This window comes from Sarcophilus harrisii, chromosome 3, assembly GCF_902635505.1.
Source record: "Sarcophilus harrisii chromosome 3, mSarHar1.11, whole genome shotgun sequence".
Classification (NCBI taxonomy): domain Eukaryota; kingdom Metazoa; phylum Chordata; class Mammalia; order Dasyuromorphia; family Dasyuridae; genus Sarcophilus; species Sarcophilus harrisii.
The window spans coordinates 197,268,670-197,286,972 of record NC_045428.1 but is presented as its reverse complement, the minus strand read 5'-3'; the positions used below and the strand labels follow the sequence as shown (position 1 = coordinate 197,286,972).

Below are 18,303 nucleotides of genomic sequence, written 5' to 3'. Positions count from 1 at the left end.
AAAAATGCTAAATTTATAAGTATGTGGGTTTTTTTTTATTATATTGACTTATCAAAAAAAGAAAAAGATGACCCCAAAACATGATAATCAGAAGATTTATTCAAAAAAAGAAACTTTGAAAGTATATACTAAACATTCATTCATCTTCACCTCCACCTATATTTAATAATGTATAATGATCACAACATGTTCTCAATGATGATTCCAGTTTACTATAAGAATTTCAATCAAATAAATCTATAATATTCATTACATTATATGTAATGAGGACAGAAAAGATGTTTTAAAAAGCTTTTAACCAATAAGAATTTAATTTAAATTTTAAAAAAGACTTTTTTTTACCTCACCAGTTAGCCAGAAAAATATAATTGATTCCTACATCCCTTTCTATATATTGAAAGAATGGATCACAATTTTCCTGTAATGAATTCCCTTCATCCTTATAGAAACTTGTAAGTACAACTGTAGAAAAGCTAAAGTAAAGCTGTAATCTATTTTTTTCAAGGTACCTTTCTGTTTTATAAATTTGTATCTATTGATATAAGAGGAATTTTTCAAGAGGCTCTGGAAGACAGAGTTGGTAGATAGCATAATGACATGATCGACCCAAGCATTTTCGAATACACAGACGGCAGAGCTGTGCAAGTGAAGAAGGACCTAAAGGAAGAAGAGGGAAAAAAAAAAAATGAAGATGGAAATACATACAAGGCAGAAGAAAAGTAAAGAGCATTAATGAGAGGAAGAGTTACTGTGGTTAGTTTCTCTTGTTGTGCTAGAGAACACATAATAGAGCATTTCTGCTTTCTCAGCAAAGAGAGGTGGGGAACTGCTAGGACAAAATATTGTAAACACCATCACATGTATTTGATGTATTGGATGCTTTGCTTAATTGTTTTTCTTTGACAGGGAACAATGTAGTCTATTGTGAAATAAGTATAATGTAAAAATAAAAGATAATAAATTCTTTTCAGATTAAGAATTATAAAGTACATAGGGAAAAAAAACATAAATGGGAAAGGTAGCACATGTCAATTCTTTTGGAAAAGAAGCATTTGTTTTAATGGATTTTATGTGACTAGAGTATTGCCAGGATAAGATTGGTTTACCAGAGGCAAGTTAGAAATGCAAATTTATTCTATTAACACTGTAGGTAAAAACACCTTGATGTCTAAGGAATTTAAGATATCCTCCTCTAATTGGAATTATTCATATAAGACATTCTTGTATCACATATGAACAAAAAAATAAGTAAAAGTTTATGAACAGGAAATTGTAAATGAAATTATTTGGCCTATACAGGTTTAGAGACAGAATTGTGCAGCTGGAAAAGTTACGGATAGGAGTCTAACAAGAAACACTACCCATGTCAACACAGACTATTGGGAGATGGAAGCGGTTATCTATAGTCCTGTGTTCAGGATATGTTGAATTTGGATTTAAAGGAGAAACATGAGGGAATTATTCTTTTTAACTGACCATTAGGTGGTATTGGCTAGATCTCAAGTTATAGCCAGAGGAGTCTTTGAGTGTCCCAAAAAGGAACCTGGATCATGTGGATGCTACAGCCAAGATGCTCCATAGAGGAAACCTGTACCTGAAAGCATTTTTGATGGAACTAAACAAGAAATATGAAAACACCTACAACAGGAAAGGTTATTATGATATAGAGCTCTTCTTTGAAAAAGAAAGAAAGAAAGAGAAAGAAAGAGAAAGAAAGAGAAAGAAAGAGAAAGAAAGAGAAAGAAAGAGAAAGAAAGAGAAAGAAAGAGAAAGAAAGAGAAAGAAAGAGAAAGAAAGAGAAAGAAAGAAAAAGAAAGAAAAAGAAAGAAAGAAAAGAAGAAAAGAAAAGAAAAGAAAAAGGCACCTTTTCTTTTTTGTGCTAGAGAACATAATATAAAGCATTTCTTCATCCTTACCACACAAAGGTGGAGACCTATAAGGAGAGAACATTATATACATTTTCTAATGCTGTCATTGAGAAGACTAAGCAGGAAATGTGTACGAAGAACTTCAAATTCTTCCCCTTTTCAATATATTCTATCCTAATGTCACATATCTCTGTGTGGTCATCTTGTCTGAGGCTTCATAAACCGGGACACTACTTCTCCATGGAATAATAAGCTAGGAGGATGCAGAAATATAGGCAAATCAAGAGATGAGTTGTAGATGAAATATCAGAAGAACAATTTTATGTCCTTTCACTTCCTAATTTGACTATCACTTATGTTTGAAATGCTTATTTATATAATTCAATATTTAGAAGAAATATCTCTTAGAAGCCTCTCATATAAGCCATTATCTCTTTAGAAACTTGGAGAGACATGGGCATGATCAAAATAGTAAGGTAGGTTTAGGCTGCTGGAACCAGCAAGACTCCATGTGATTGGAAACTTACCTTGTGAACTGACCTATTGGTTTTATTTAAAATCTTGGGACCCAAGGCAGGGAGGGGCTTCTTGAGCAGTTGCCAAACTTAAGCTTCTTTGGAGCATGATAATGCAGACAGATATTCCAGGTTGCCTAGAAAATTTCAGACACTAGCGTGAACTCTGATATATCTAGTGTTCTTCCTGCAGCAAACTGTGACATTTAAAGAAGAGATAAGAGGAGAGATGACTTTGTTTATAAGGGATTCCTCTTCATTCATCATTCCTAGATGGCCTCTTCTGACTCTAAAATCCCCAAATCCTAAAATGAAAAAATTCTAAATTTAGGAGCATTTTGGGTAGAACTAAGCAAGAAATTTGTCACCTCATGAGTAATAATAATAGCTAGCATGGTATAATGAGAAAAGCACAATGTATTTAGGACCAGAATCTTAGGGATTAGTTAGGACACCTCAATTTTCTGGGCTTCAGTTTCTTTATATCTGTCCAATGAGGGGAATGGTCAAGATGATTTCCAATGTTCCTTCTATCTCTAATAAATTATTCTAGTTCTTTAAAAGATACTTAATGATTCTGAATAAGATATAGTGAAGATGATCAAAATTCTTTATGTGGAGACTCAGAAAATAATTACCATGTCACTAAAGAATATTTAGTTCAGTACTTGTTTAAAGTACAAGAATGACAGATTCCTGGTCAGACTTGGCATACACTTAATAAAGGCTGTTAAGAATACATTTGTCTGGTATATATAAAATCACTAAGAAATGTAAAAATGAAAAGGAATAGAAGTGAAGCAATTCTAAAGTGGAGGGAAAAGGAGTGCTATAAATGCAAAGAAAACTAACCAACCAACCAATTTGGATTTTTTAAATATATGTACAGAAGATGGAAAAGGAGAAGTAACAGAGGATGATTACACAGAATTGTCACAATTTTGGCACAATAATATCAGGAATATAAAAGATTATAATAAGTTGAGGGTAGTGAGGAAAACCAACAACCACACAAGTATTTTAGTGTTTTATTAGAGAAAGGAGGCAGCTCAAAGAAAGTCTATGACTATTGCTGGGGTGGATAGGACAACAATGAATGAAGAACTATTGAATTTTTATTTCTTTTTCTTTCTCTGCCAATAGGAATGTCCTTGGAAGTACAAAGAAAAAAGGGAAAACTACTATGCTATTCTAGGAGGTATGAGATTATCTCTGTACTCTAGATGAATTTGAGTCATTTGGCCCAGAGAAACATTCTCAAATACTGAAAGAACTGGACAATTACTGAATCATCATCTGTGATATTTTAGAAAATGAGAGAAGTACTATAAAACTAGAGAAGGACTAGAGAAAATTGTCCCAATTTTCAAAAAAGGCAAGTAAAGTGGGTCTGTAATCTGTAGTCAATGTCTCAGAAATAATTTCCTGAAAATAATACAGAGAAGGTCATTGAATATCTAAAAAAGTATGTGGCAATCACCAAGTCATCATGGTTTCAGCAAGTATAGGTTATAGCTGACTAAATTTAGTTCTTTTTTGACAGTTACTAAACTAGATATCAAGGGAATAGAATGGATTTGGTTTGCCTATAACTGTAAAATGTAAGAAAATATCTCAATCTATTCTTTTGAAAAATAATAGTACAATGAGTGTAGTCACAACTGACTGAATTTCTGGACTCAAAAAACAGTCAACAGATAATCTACTGAGAGGAATCTATAGGAATCTACAGTAGTGTTGGCCACTCTGCCCTGGTTATAAGCCAATAGATCAGCAGAGAAGTTATAAAACATCCAACACAAACACATAAGGTAAAGAGTGAATGCTGAAATGCCAGAATCTCATGGAACCTGGCCATGTCCACCCAGCACTGGGAGTAAGTCAGCACTGATCCAGTACAGTCACGGCCACTTAGAGAGAAAGCCTGCCACTTGTAGAGGAAGCTTGGAAAACTTCCCCTGCCCTAAAAGCAGACCTTAACATTTTTTTTTTTACAAAATGAGTAAAAAAGTAAAGAGAACTCTGACATTAGACAGCTTTTATGGTGAAAGAGAAGAACAGATTTCAAACCATGAGGAGACTAAAGGCAGATTGTCTCCAAATAAAGACCCAAAAGGTGATAAAATCTGATCCCCATCACACAAGGGCTCTCCTAGAAGAAATTAAAAGGGATCTTGAGAGCTAGAAGAAAAATGGGGAAAGGAAATGATAACTTTGCAAGAAAATTTGGGAAAAGGCATATAACTCATTAAAAAATAGATTTGGTAAAATAGAAAAAGAAAACAATTTCCAGAAAAAACAGAATTTGTGAAATGGAAAAAATTCCATAGAACAAAACAACTCATTTAAAAATTCATTTGGACAAATACAAAAAGAAGTTAAAAAAAAAAAAAAGAAAATAATTCACTAAAATTCAGAACTGAACAAATGGAAATGAATGACTCAATAAGAAAACAAGAATCAATCAAGCAAAACCAAAAAAGTGAAAAAATAGAACAAACTGTAAAATACTTAATTGGGAAAACAATCAACCTGGAAAATAGATCTAGGAGAGACAATCTAAGGATTATTGGACTCCCTGAAATCCATGATGAAAAAAAGAGCCTAGACACTATTTTTCAGGAAATCATCAAAGAGAATTGCCCAGCTGTCATAGAATCAGAAGGTAAAATGACCATTGAAAGAATTCACAGAACACCTCCTGAGAGAGACCCCAAAATTAAAATCCCAAGGAATATTGTGGCTAAATTTCAGAACTATTGGACCAAGGGAAAAATATTACAAGCAACCAGAAAGAAACAATTCAAATACTGAGGAGCCACAATAAGGATTATTCAGGATTTATCAGCTTCCACTTTAAAAAATTGAAAGGCCTGGATTCTGATATTCTGAAAGGTGAAGAAATTTGGAATGCAGCCAAGAATAAATTACCCTGCTAAACTGAGCATTTTCTTTCAGGGAAAAAGATAGACATTGAATGAAACTGGTGAATTCCATTTAGTGGAATTAGTGAAACTGGTGATTTAATGAAATTGGTGAATTCCACTTTGACAACAGTCATCAAAACCATTTGGTACTGGCTAAAAAATAGAGAAGTTGATCAGTGGAATAGGATAGGTTCACAGAAAAAAATAGCCAATGACTATAACAATCTAGTATTTTACAAATCCAAAGGCCCCAGCTTTTGAAATAAGAATTCACTATTTGACAAAAACTACTGGGAAAATTGGAAACTAGTATGGGAAAGTAGGCATAGACTCATACCTAACATTGTATACTAAGTAAGATTAGGTCAAAATGGGTTCATGATTTAGACAAAGCATCCTTTGTGATATAAACAAATTAGAAGAACATAGGATAGTTTGCCTGTCAGATTTATGGAGGAAGAAGGAATTTGTGAACAAAGAAGAATTGAATAGATAATTTTGATTATATTAAGTTAAAAAGTTTTTGTACAAACAAAACTAAGGCACACAAGATTAAAAGGGAAGCAACAAACTGAGAAAACATTTTTATATCCAAAGGATCTGATAAAGGTCTCATTTCTAAAATATATAGAGAAATGACTCAAATTTATAATAGTTCAAGCCATTTTCCAATTGATAAATGGTCAAAGGATATGAACAGATAATTTTTCAGATGAAGAAATTGAAACTATTTGTAGTCACATGAAAAGGTGCTCCTTTTCACTATTGATCAGAGAAATGCAAATTAAGACAACTCTGAGATACCACTACATACCTATAAGATTGGCTAAGATGGCAGGAAACAATAATGACCAGTGTTGGAGAGGATATGGGAAAACTGGGAAAGTGATACATTATTGGTGAAACTATGAATGGGTCCAACCATTCTGGAGAGCAATTTGGAACTATGCTCAAAAAGTTATCAAACTGTACATATCCTTTGATCCAGCAGTGTTTCTACTGGGATTATATCACAAAGAGATCTTAAAGGAGGAAAAGGGACCCCACATGTTGAAAAATGTTTTGGCAGCCCTTGTAGTGGTAAGAAACTGGAAACTGAGTGGATGCCCATCAATTGGAGAATGGCTGAATAAATGGCTATAGAATACTATTGTTCTGTAAGAAACGACCAGCAGGATGATTTCAGAGAGGCTTAGAGAGACCTACATGAACTGATGCTAAGTTAAATGAGCAGAATTAGGAGATCATTGTATACATTTTATAGCAAAAAAACTATTCAGTGATCAATTCTGACGGACGTGGATCTCTTTAACAATAAGATGATTCAAACCAATTCCACTTGTTCAGTATGAAGAGAGCCATCTACACCCAGAGAGAGAACCATGGGAACAGAACGTGGAACACAGCATGGCACTCTTATTTGCTTGCATTTTGTTTCTTCCTCGGTTTTGCTTTTTCTTCCTTCTTGATCCAATTTTTCTTTTACAGCAAGAAAACTTTATAAATATGTATACATATATTAGATTTAAGATGTATTTTAATATATTTGACATGTATTAGACTACTTGCTAGCTAGGGAAGGTGGTGGGGGAAAGGAAGGGAAAATTTGGAACAAAAGATTTTGCAAGGGTCAATGTTGGAAAAATTACTCATGCCTATGTTTTATAAATAAAAAGATTTAATTAAAAAAAAAGGCATAGCATGTTGAGTCACTTTTGTACTCTACCTTGTTCTGACTATATCTAGATATTGTGTTAAGTTCTGGGTGTCATAGGATAAATTCCTAGGAGGATAATTAGAATGGTAAAAAGCCTTATATTCATATGACAATGAGTTAAACAGACCCAAGGACCCAATAAAGCTTAAATCAAAACGCATTTCCCCTAGGTCCTGTTTCTCTCTTTCCAATGCTATCAAGACTTCAGCTTCAAGATATAGAAATCTGTCATAACATAGTCCATTAAAAACATAAGCCTTCTGGGGACCCACAACAGTGTAGTGCTGGGGCAAAAAACTAAGGAATAGAGAAATTGGGACAGGACAATGCATCTTTGAATGCATTTAAAGCACTCTACCAAGCCTGAGAGACAGAACTGAGAGCAGTTCTGAATCACCCAAATGTCAGTTGATGCAGAGACTTAAGTAGGAGAACCATGAATTGCTTATTGTGGGAGAAGGTTGAACTTTGAGATATAGCCCCTATGGAAACCACAATTAGAGAGAACGGAATCCGAAGGTGAGTGATGAGGAAAATAAAGGGAGGTGGGGAATTATCAGGATTTCAGGAAGAAGAAAATTCAAAGACCTGGAACATAAACAGATAAATCAACAGGAAAAACAGTAACAATATAGGGAAATATGGCCTCCAAATCTAGTCAAAGTATTTGGGTATATATGAATTATACTGCAAAATAAAGGAAAATGATTTAAAACTTGATAAAACAGAAAAACTTTGGTATTTAAAGAAAATATTGAACTAAAACATAATGATCACGAGTGGTGTAAAAGAGAAATCTATGACCTACAAAGCGAAAGTAATAGGCAGAATGGCAAATAGAAAAACTGAAATCTGTAATGGCAAGCTTCACCAAGAGACAAAAGGGAGAATAATAGATCGAGAATGAAAGTACACTGAAATTTAAAAAATAATAATATTAAAAGAAAATATGCTCACAATGCAAGCAAAACATACTGATATTGAAAAAAGGTTGTATAGCAACAACCTAAGCAACATAGCTCTTCCAGAAAAAGATGACAGGACAATGAAGGAAATATTGGAAGAGAAATGCCCAGCTCTTCTGAACATAGAAAATGAAATTTTAATAGAAAAAATTCACAGATTACCTTCAGAAAAAAACCAACTCTAAGGCTGTAAACACATAGTAGTTAAGTTTAATAATTTATTTTAATAAATTTAATAATTCAACTTAGAAACAAGAAGTTCTTTAAGTGATCAGGAGAAAGATCTTTAAGTACAAAGGAAAGAACATTTGAATAATGCAAGACTTTTCTGAACCAATATCATGAGTGACTGAAATAATTTGTTCCAAAGAGCAATGGAGCTCAGAATGTAGCCCAGGGTGACCTATCCTGAAAATCAGAATATAATAAGGCAGAGTTTATTTAGGGGATTTTAAAACTTTCCTTTTTCTGCCTAGGAAATTGCATCTGTCTCTTCAAACAAATAGTGAAAATGTGGGTGAGGCAATTAGGAATAATAGTCCACCAATTATTTTCTGATCTGGATTAAAGGTAACTGTACACACAGTAACTGGTACCCTGTATACAATAAAAAATAATTATTGACTGATTGATGATTTAATCATTCTGTCAGGTTCAGGATAAGTTCTTTCTCTTCTTACCATTTCTATATTAGTTATTTCTAATTTGCCTCTGGATTTCCTCTAAATATAACATAGCTATGTTTGGTTCAAAATGGGCTTATATCCTGGTCAAGGTAGAGTATTTCTATATTCTTATAGTGAGCCAACTTTTTTTTTTTATATTATTTTTGCCATACTAGAGAAGAATAGCAATAGCAGAACAATACTACAGATCTAGCCCTCAGTTATTATGCAATAATAATGAGCTACCAAATGATATAAATGAAAAAAAATTTAAGAAAGCTCTGTAATGATGGGAATTTTGTGCTTCACCAACTCCCTGCATCCAGTTCCCTTTATTTCTACCTTCTATCACAATTCCAACCACATAGTAGTCATTAATAAATGTTGAATGAATGAAACAATTTGTCCATTGGTTAATTTTCATTAAGTGATTACTTAGCACCAGGCACTGTTTTGAAAAAAGAAAAAAAAAAAAAAGTTCCCGCCCTCAAGCAGCATACATTCTAAATAAGGAGACAACATGTAAATAATTAGGTATATATAAGACAGACAATAAATAGGAGGTAATCTTTGAGGAAAAGGCACTAGCAACTTTGGAGAAAAGACTAGGGATAAAGCCAGAGGAGAGGGGGAAGAATTAAACTAATTTATTACCTTCCCGAAGAAGGAGTGCCTGTTCCACACTGCTCTGGGGAGTTGCCAGATCAAGAGCACACTTGCCTTGATGATTTAAGAGTCTCAAGCTTGCGCCATAGTCTGCTAATAGATCAATGACTTCTGCACTGGATTGCCTGGCTGCTGCATGCAGTGGGGTATCTAACCATTTGCCTTGGTCAACACTGGCTCCTTAAAAAGACAGATATATTGCAAGATATTGAGTACTTAGATGGAAGATTTCAAAATATGCAATAAAGAAACATGATAAGCATTTGGAGATACCCTAATTACCAGTAAGTATTGAACACATTTCTCAGAAAATGATCAATTTTCCATAGTGGAATTAATGAAAGAATGAACAAAAAAAAAAAAAAAAAAACATTTAAATGCTTATAATAGTGCAAAGCATCATGCTAATCACTGAGAAACAAATTTTTAAAAGGGTAGTGCCAGTTCTAAAGGAGTTCTCATTATAATGAAGCAGACACTTTTGCTACAAGTCAGATAGAAAGGTGCCCTGGTCCTTAGAGAACACTAGCAAAACACATGGTGGTGTTTCTTTAATAACATTTTTACTGTAAAATCTTATCAGTTTCTGATGCATGATGGACTTGGTTGCCAAGAATTCTGTTTTCTAAGTCTTCAGCAGCCAATTCTGTAGCATCTACAGATACAGATGTTAAGTTGCATCTGCACAGGGCTTGCTTCCCAGGATGACAGTGGAGGGCACCAGGCTGGAAGCATTGCTAAAGATGATGGTCATTGTGGTGATTATGGTATGACTTGCTTGGCACATACAAGTCTTTTCTCTCCCAAATGGTGACTTGCTGCTTTGAACAGGATGCCTTGCCTGTTGTGTGTGAAAATAAGCTCCTCGAGTCCATAATCTATTTTTCATTATGTTTTTATAACCCCAGTGTTTAGCATAGTAGTTGCTTAATTTAATAAATGTTTGCTACATTAGATTATATTGGATTGGTCTCAAAGGCTAATTCAAGACCTGGAGTATCTATAAACTATCTAGACTACAGATTCTTTCAAAGTATTTTGGTGGAAGGATATAAGAAATTAAAATTTTTCCCCTTGAATCTCAAAAACCTTTTTTTTTTGCCAATGAGAAGCATATAACAAAAATAAGGGCTTTCAGATTAAGTACTTAAGAAAAAGTTACAGCTTAATTCCAAAGAGCTCACAGTAAACAAGTTACAAAAAGGTTTTTATTTTTTAAATAAATATTAAGATAATAAAAAGAAAATATGAAATTTAAAATTCAGTATTTTTGTTAAAAATTTAATTTCTCACTTAAACCTCTCTTTATTCAATGATTAGACCCTGTGAATTCAAAATTAATATGGCCACACAATTTTACTTACTTATTCCTCTTGTCATTGGATTCTTCTATTACTGTAAAAATCACTAAAATAGTGATTAGAAATGATGTGAGGGAAATATGCTGAATGTTGCTCTGGAGTGAGCATAATTACTATCAGCTGAACTTGTTAAACCTTAAAGGAAAGGAAGTCAATTCCCATTCTCTGATAAGGTTTGAGTATTAAGTCTCTACTAGAAAAACTACAGAAAATCTAGCACAGCCAGAATTGCTCTTAGGTCAGAGAAAATAGGTCAAGTCATTTCAAGATTGATCCAAAAATTATGACAGTTCAACTTTAGGCCAAAACTGAGCTAATCACTTAGTTTTGATAAATCAAACCAGACTCTTATATCAGCCTACCCTCTACAAATACAGTAGCTTTCTATCCTCCTTGAAGGTCTTCCTGTGTACAACTTTACACAAGAATAATTTCAATGACAATTACTGAGTGAAATAGCTTTTCTGCCAGAATACTTAAGAATTTAAACTGGTTCAGTGTATGAAGAGATTAATTCAAGATATCTGACTAACTAAAAGCTGTAGTCATGAATTAAAAGTTGAGTTATCTCTAGGATGAGATATATTTGCCTTGGCCAACATTAGGAAATTTTCCTTTTGGCAAGAGGGTCATCTTAAAAACCACAAAGGGTAAATGTTGACCTTGCATTAATCTTAAGGACATAAAAAGATTGCTGAAGGTTACCTAGCTCAAGGAGCTTCTTGACACAGTCTGTCCTCTGATAGCTGCAGGCCACATAGAGTGGAGTTCCATGCTGGGGAGCTTCTTGGTCAATATTAACATTATTTGCCAGCAGGATTTCCATACACTCCTTGTGACCTAATTTAATTCACACACACACACACACACACACACACACACACACAATCATACAAAAGAAGAAAGCTCATAAATGTTGAAAGGGATGTCAGTGATCATTTAGTATATATTTCTATTCTGCAGATGGGGAAAGAAAGAACAATGGGATAAAAAAAGGAAGTCATTTCACCAAGGTTATATTACTTATTTGTGACAATCATGGGAAAAGTCTAGGCCTTTTGCCTCTCAGTCCATGTAACATTCTACTGAATTCTCACTTGTCTTTTATTTTTCACACATCTAGATGGCAATGCGTTTGGGTGTATTTCTGAGAAATACAAACAAAATGATAAAAGTAAAAAGCCCATATGTATACACTGCACTAATATTATAAAGATGAATCATAAAACTATCTGAAAACTATTTCAGATCTAGACCTAATGTATAATTTAAAAACAGAACTGTTTATTATTAAATTAAACATCTCATCTCAAACATTCTTTGTAAATAAGCCAGTCACTTTAAGAACTCATTTATGAAGTGATTGAAAACAATTTCACAAATTGACTTGGCTATGATCATGAAACCATTCATGGACTTTTATTTAAGTTCTCAGTTTCTTTTGAAATAAAGAAAATAAAGTCAAATATTTTATTTTCAAAGAGTGATTAGACAAGCACTAACGGGCAAGGCCAGTAGGTCATATAAGTCATATTCAGTGTGTTCCCAAGTACGTATATAGAATATAGGTTCATCAATTTAGAGCTGGAAGGGACCTTAGAAACCATCAAATTAATTAGAAATTATTAAGAATGGGCCTTGAGTAAATTTTAACATAATTAAGGATAAATTATATTTTAAAAAATTTTAAATATATATAATATGTGGTACTAAGTCAACAAAGTATTGGCTAGCAAAAGTCCTTAAAAATACTTACTTAATGAAATGGAAAAAAATTGATAATTACAGTGATTATTTTATATCAATGGGTGTTTCTGAAGTTCTTAAAGTTTTCCATAAGCATTTTGGTGCTTTTGGAAGTCTATTACCCTTAAAAATCTTGTTTCTTTAATTTATTCAACATCTTTTTTTTTTTTTTTTTTTTTTTTACAGATAATACAAAGATAAATTTCTTTCTAGCCCTTTCAGAATGATTGCAACTTAAAAATTAATGTAATGAATTTGTGTATGTATGTATGGAAGTATGTCTGTATAGGCATGCAATCAGAAATTAGGATTCTACTTATATTTTTCTAAAGGAAAATTTGTTAATTTAAGTAAAACTTGTTATCCTCCAAGTGTGAGCAGATGGGCCCTGCCTTTAGTTTAAAAAACTACTTAGGTCATTAAAAACCAATTCTCATTTGTCTACCCTTAAGACAGAAAGAAGTTTCTGGCTAATAAAAAAATTTAAAAACCCAACTTTCTAAAGAATTTCATATTTCTACTACTAAAGTACAGAAACTTCAATTTCTATCCCAAAGTGTTTGAACTCAATTGAATTATCAGGCAATCAAACAGTTTTTGATGAATGCTACCAAAGAATCTAATATATCAGGAAACGGGAATAGGGAGAACTAGAACCTTTTTGTCTTTTCTTATAACATCATACAAAGAACCTCAATAACTGACCTGTTTGATCGGGAGTGGGGGTGGGGGGAGCAAATAACTATTTACTCCCTGCCCCAGCTTATTCATCTCTAAAATAAACTACTATGCATCCTTTAATGTATGACCCAAGATTATGAGTTAAAATTATTTTATATTTCTTTAAAGAAGAGGTACTTTTTGAATTCAAAGTCTTTATGTGCTTAAGATGGACAGAAAATTCTGAATATCTTAAGCAACCATTACTTTTTGAATATGACCTATGACCAATTGTCCTTTCTCTTCTGTGCTTATCTTACTGAATCATACCCATTCTTTGAAAATAAAATACTTCACTTTATTTTCCTTATTTCAAAAGGAATCGAGAACATAGGCTTCCATGGACAATTTCACGTTCATAGCCAAGTGAACTTGTGAAATTGTTTTTAATCATTTCACAATTGAGTTCTTCACATAACTGTCTTATCTACATAGAAATACTTGAGATGAATAGTTGTTTTTATCATAAATCAGGTCTAGTATTTGAAGCAGTTTTCAGATGATTTTATCATTTATCTTACAACATCAGTACAGTGTGTAATCTTAATGCAGCACTTGAGATAGCTGCAACTTTGCTTTTTATAGACTAGTAAGCAAATTAGCTTTAAAGCCTGCTCAGGAACTGAGCATCATTCTTGTGAACCTGCCACAGGAGACAGAAGGACAGGAGAGGACCTCAGATTCAGAGAGGTTGTGAGAAGAGTTGCTTCACCTCTGCAAATGCAAAGTTAAAAGTATTAAAACTAACACATGTTCTATTACCTCCCCCTCCTCCCACCCCTCATTTTCCAGAAACATAGAAGGCATAGTCATGAGGTAGAGGCTAGAATATTTCCTTCAAGGTTAAGGCCTAATTTATTATAGATTTCTAATGTTTCTCACTAGAACAGTTTTCTCCCTATTCAATTACTTCAATCACTTAGCTGCCAAAGTGATTTCCTAAATTTGTGCTTTGACTGCGTCATTCCTCTTTTCACAGTGGCTCTCTATAACCTCTAAGATAAAATAAAAAGTCCTCTATCTGCAAGGCATTTGAAATTCCTTACCACCCAATCACTTCCTGGCTTCCACACTTCTTACACTTAGACTCCTCTAAATAAGATCCAGCTCTTACAATGTACAGTTCCACAAGCATGGTCCTATTTCTCCTGTCTCTGGGTCTTTGTACTGGATGTTCCCCATCCTGGGAATGTATTTTCTCCTCCCCTCTGCATCTTGAATTCCTTATTTTCCTTCAAGATCCAACTCATATATTACCTTCTACATGAAGCCTCCCTGCCCAGTGCAACTGTTCAGTCTCACAAAACAACATCTTGTATATTATTCATATATACTTAAGAAAAGCATGTAGTAGAAAATGGAAGCAGGGTTGGAAGGCAGAAAGACATAGCCTTAATTCTCACTTCTGATACATTCTGGTTGAGGAACTTTGAATAAGCTATTTAACCTCTTAGTGTTCTCTAGTAAGACTATTAAATAGTCTTCCAAAGAAGGTGCTGACCTGCATTAGTGTAGGGAGTTCTCCCATCTGGGAGAATAATAATAAAGTCACACATCCAATGCCTATCCCTACGTATACACTTACATATGTGTCATGGTCATTATCTTCCCCATTAGAATGTAACCTCCTTGAAGGCTCTACTGTTTTCTTAGTTTCATAGTTCCAGGCACAGAAAGTATTTAATAAATGCTTGTTGATTGATCCATTACATAAAATCCTTCAAACACATAGTCAAGAGATACTGAAGCCTTTGCTGTAGCCTTGGGATGCCGAGGTTTGAAGCCAATCTTTTTCACCTTACCTCTCTTCACAGCCTCATGGATGGGTGAAGCCAGGTGATCATCCAATTGTGGCTTGGCTCCAAATTCAAGGAGCAGGTTGACACAGGCCGGGCTGCCACTACAGCAGGCATTAAAGAGAGGTGTGACTCCATGCACAGTGGTTCCATTCACCTGGTAAGAATTAATAAGATTTCATTTTTATATCACAATTAAAAATTTCCAAAGTCTATTTAGGTATTTTATCCTAACAACAATCTTGCGCTAAGCAGGAAATCGGTTTTAAAGAAGAATACAATTTTTTATTTTGGATTTTTAAAAATAGTGTTTTGTTTTTCCAATTACATGTAAAGATAGTTTTCAACATCCATTTTTGTAAGATTTTGAATTCCAAATTTTTTTCCTCCCTTCTTCCCTTCCTTATCTCCTCCCCTCCCCAAGAAAGCAAGCAATATGATATAGATTATAACATGTACAATTGTAAGGTTAATCTAGGTTTGGAATTCACATTTTAATAGGCATAGTGTTAGAGGGCAAGTACAAGTTTATTACTGCTCAGAACTTTGATTTAAATAAAACATAAGGGAAGAGGAAACTCAAAGCATAAAAACTAATATACAATTAACAAACACAGTGTCCACTATAATCAACAAGCAAGCAACATACCAGATACATCATTGCCACTCCAAGGAAGCACCAACATCTGAATTTCTTGGCTATTCACAGCTATTCAGAGTCTCGAGTGGGAGCTATTGCTAAGCAAGCTGTACAAAATTACCTAGCCTAAATCCTCAAAGTCTCTTTCCACTAAAGGGTTTTTATAAGGCAAGAACAAAGAAGACATTACACTATGTATTTTCATTTGATACATGATTCTTGAGACATAGCAGCCTCCCAGGTACAGAATGTTCTATCACAAGAGGCTCATGAAGGAGAATATTTATTCATTCCTTTAGGAAGACTGTGTTTACTCAAGGAGCTAGCCAGGTTTCTGGAGTAAACACAGATCTGCAATAAAGAATACTCATCAATTGATGCACAAGAAGAGATAACCTTCCTTTATGCTTTCTTGATATTCCATCAGTTAACTGCAAGCCCATTCTCATGTTCTTAGCAAACAGAAGTTGCATAAAAGACATGCCTGAGACTTACTTAACTCTTTACTCACTAGATTCTTTACAACAATCATTTTAAACATATTTACCTATTAGCCACATTGTAAAAGAAAAATCTGAACCAAAGGGTAAAAACAGATTTTTTAAAAAGCAAGCCAAAAAAAAGTGCAACTAGATTTAAAGTCCATTCAATCTCCATAGTTCTCTCTCTGGATATAAATAGCATTTTCCATACCAAGTCTATTAGAAATGTTTTAGATTACTATATTGCTAAGAAGAGTTAAGTCTATCACAAATCATATTATCTTGCTGTTATACTGTGTACAATATTCTCCTGGTTCTGCTTACTTCACTCAGCATTGGTTCATGTAAGTACTTCCAGGCTTTTCTGAAATCAAGCTGCTCTTTCGTAGTGATACAGGAGCCACCTGCTAGTGGTTGCTGGAGGTCTAACTCAGACCTTTTCATGTGAGAGGATGATGATGATGTTACAAGGAGACTGAGAGTCTGACCTCTCTCCTCTTCCCTCTTGCCTCCAATTTATTTCATTCCCAATCCACAAAGAACATCTGTATAAGTAAAGGCTGCTTTGCAGCTCCTTCAAGTGTTATGATTCACAGCTGTGGAGGCTCTTGGAGAATTGACCTGCCCCTTCACTTAGGCATGGTTCTTAACAATTCCCCATTTTTTGTTTTATGAAAATGCGATTATTTTTCCCCCACAGCATGATCAGTAAGTTTACGCATTAGCTGTTATCTAAATCCACATGCTAAGATATCTGAGTCTGCATCCTAAGGAGTGCAAACAGCTCTATAGCAGGTATAGAAGCTTGTAAGTTGTCATGGAGGCAAACTTTCAAACAGAGAAGAGGACTGTAGTCAGAACAGGCATTTTTCATAAGTCTCTTATCAGTCTCCTGCCTCAGCCCTTTGATGTGTTGGCTCATTTAATTACCCTGACTTTTTTAGTCAGGGCTCTTCTCCCTTTTCTTCTGTAGGGGTTACTTACAACAGTTCTCAGGTGCTGCTGCTTCTTTATTTCTTGTGTTTCTTATGTCCCACGTTCAGGGCGCCATATGTTGTGATATGGGAGTCACCTGCCATTGATTGCTGGAGGTCTAACTCAGACCTGTAAAATGGATCTCTTCTTGTGAGAGGATGATGATGATACAAGGAGACTGAGAGGCAGTTGTGTTATCTGACTTCTCTCTTCTTCCTCTTGCCTCCAATTTATTTCATTCCCAATTTACAAGGAATATTTGCATAAGTAAAGGCTACTTTGCAACTCCTTCAAGTGTTATGATTGACAGTTGTGGAGGCTCTAGGAGAATTGACCTGCCCTTTCACTTAGGCATGGTTCTTAACACTTATCATTTCTTACAGAACAATAATATTACATTGCTTTCATATACCATAATTTATTCAGCCATTCCCCAACTGATGGGCATCCACTCAGTTTTCAATTCCTTGCCACTACAAAAAGAGCTGTTAGATAGTAATGGAATTGAATGTTATTGTTTTGGGTTCAGTGTATTTTAACATCAAACTATGCCAGACTGTGCTATTTATGATGTTGACAACTGGTGTGTCTTTGAGTAATCTATTTCACTTCTCTGTGCTTCAGTTTCCAATTAAAATAAAGGGACTGTATTAAGTGGTTTCTTGAGATCCCCTTCAGGTTCAGGTCTATAATCTGGGGATCCCATTAACCAAAAAGCCTCTGCACAAAGAAGTAGGTTCTAAAAGGTTAAAGCTTAAAGTCTATATTTTTTAAAAATAATTCTACTTGCTTAAAAGAGAAAGAAGGGAAAGACCATGTGTACAAAAATATTTACAGCAAAAAGTCTGTTATCGCAAAAAACTGGAAACAAAGGCAGTGCCTATCAATAGAGAATAACTATAAACAAATCATGATATATTAATAAAATGGATATTATGAAGCCATAAGATGTGATCAAAAGAGATGGAAAAACCTGGGAAGACATATGAATGAATAAAGAGTAAAACTCAACTCATTATCTTTCCACCTAAACCCTCCCTTCTTCCTAACTTTCCTATTATTGTCAAGAGTATTAACATGTTCCCAGGCACCCTAATTCACAATCGAGCTTGTCATCCTGAGGACTTGTCACTCTCATATCCCACCCCTATATCCAATCTATTGCTAAGAATTGTAGATTTTTTCCTTCAAAACATCTCTTGGATATGCTCCCTTCTCTTTTCTGACATTGTTTCTGTCTTAGGTCAGACCATCATCTCC

At 34.2% G+C, this 18,303-nt stretch overlaps 1 protein-coding gene across 3 annotated transcripts in view; it reads right to left on the bottom strand.

The window, feature by feature from the left end:
* Positions 1 to 297: 297 nt before the first annotated feature.
* ASB11 (ankyrin repeat and SOCS box containing 11) overlaps positions 298 to 18,303 on the bottom strand; it is a 51,492-nt gene continuing 33,486 nt past the window's right edge. For 2 of the 3 annotated variants that reach the window (XM_003765558.3, XM_031958969.1), the window contains 4 exons: positions 14,953 to 15,103; positions 11,390 to 11,524; positions 9,312 to 9,503; positions 298 to 657 (listed from right to left, as the gene is read on the bottom strand). In XM_003765558.3, coding sequence (XP_003765606.1) covers positions 533 to 657; positions 9,312 to 9,503; positions 11,390 to 11,524; positions 14,953 to 15,103 — 603 coding nt within the window. In that variant the 3' untranslated portion in view covers positions 298 to 532. The remainder of the gene's footprint in view (positions 658 to 9,311; positions 9,504 to 11,389; positions 11,525 to 14,952; positions 15,104 to 18,303) is intronic. The other variant, XM_031958970.1, reaches the window with a different exon arrangement.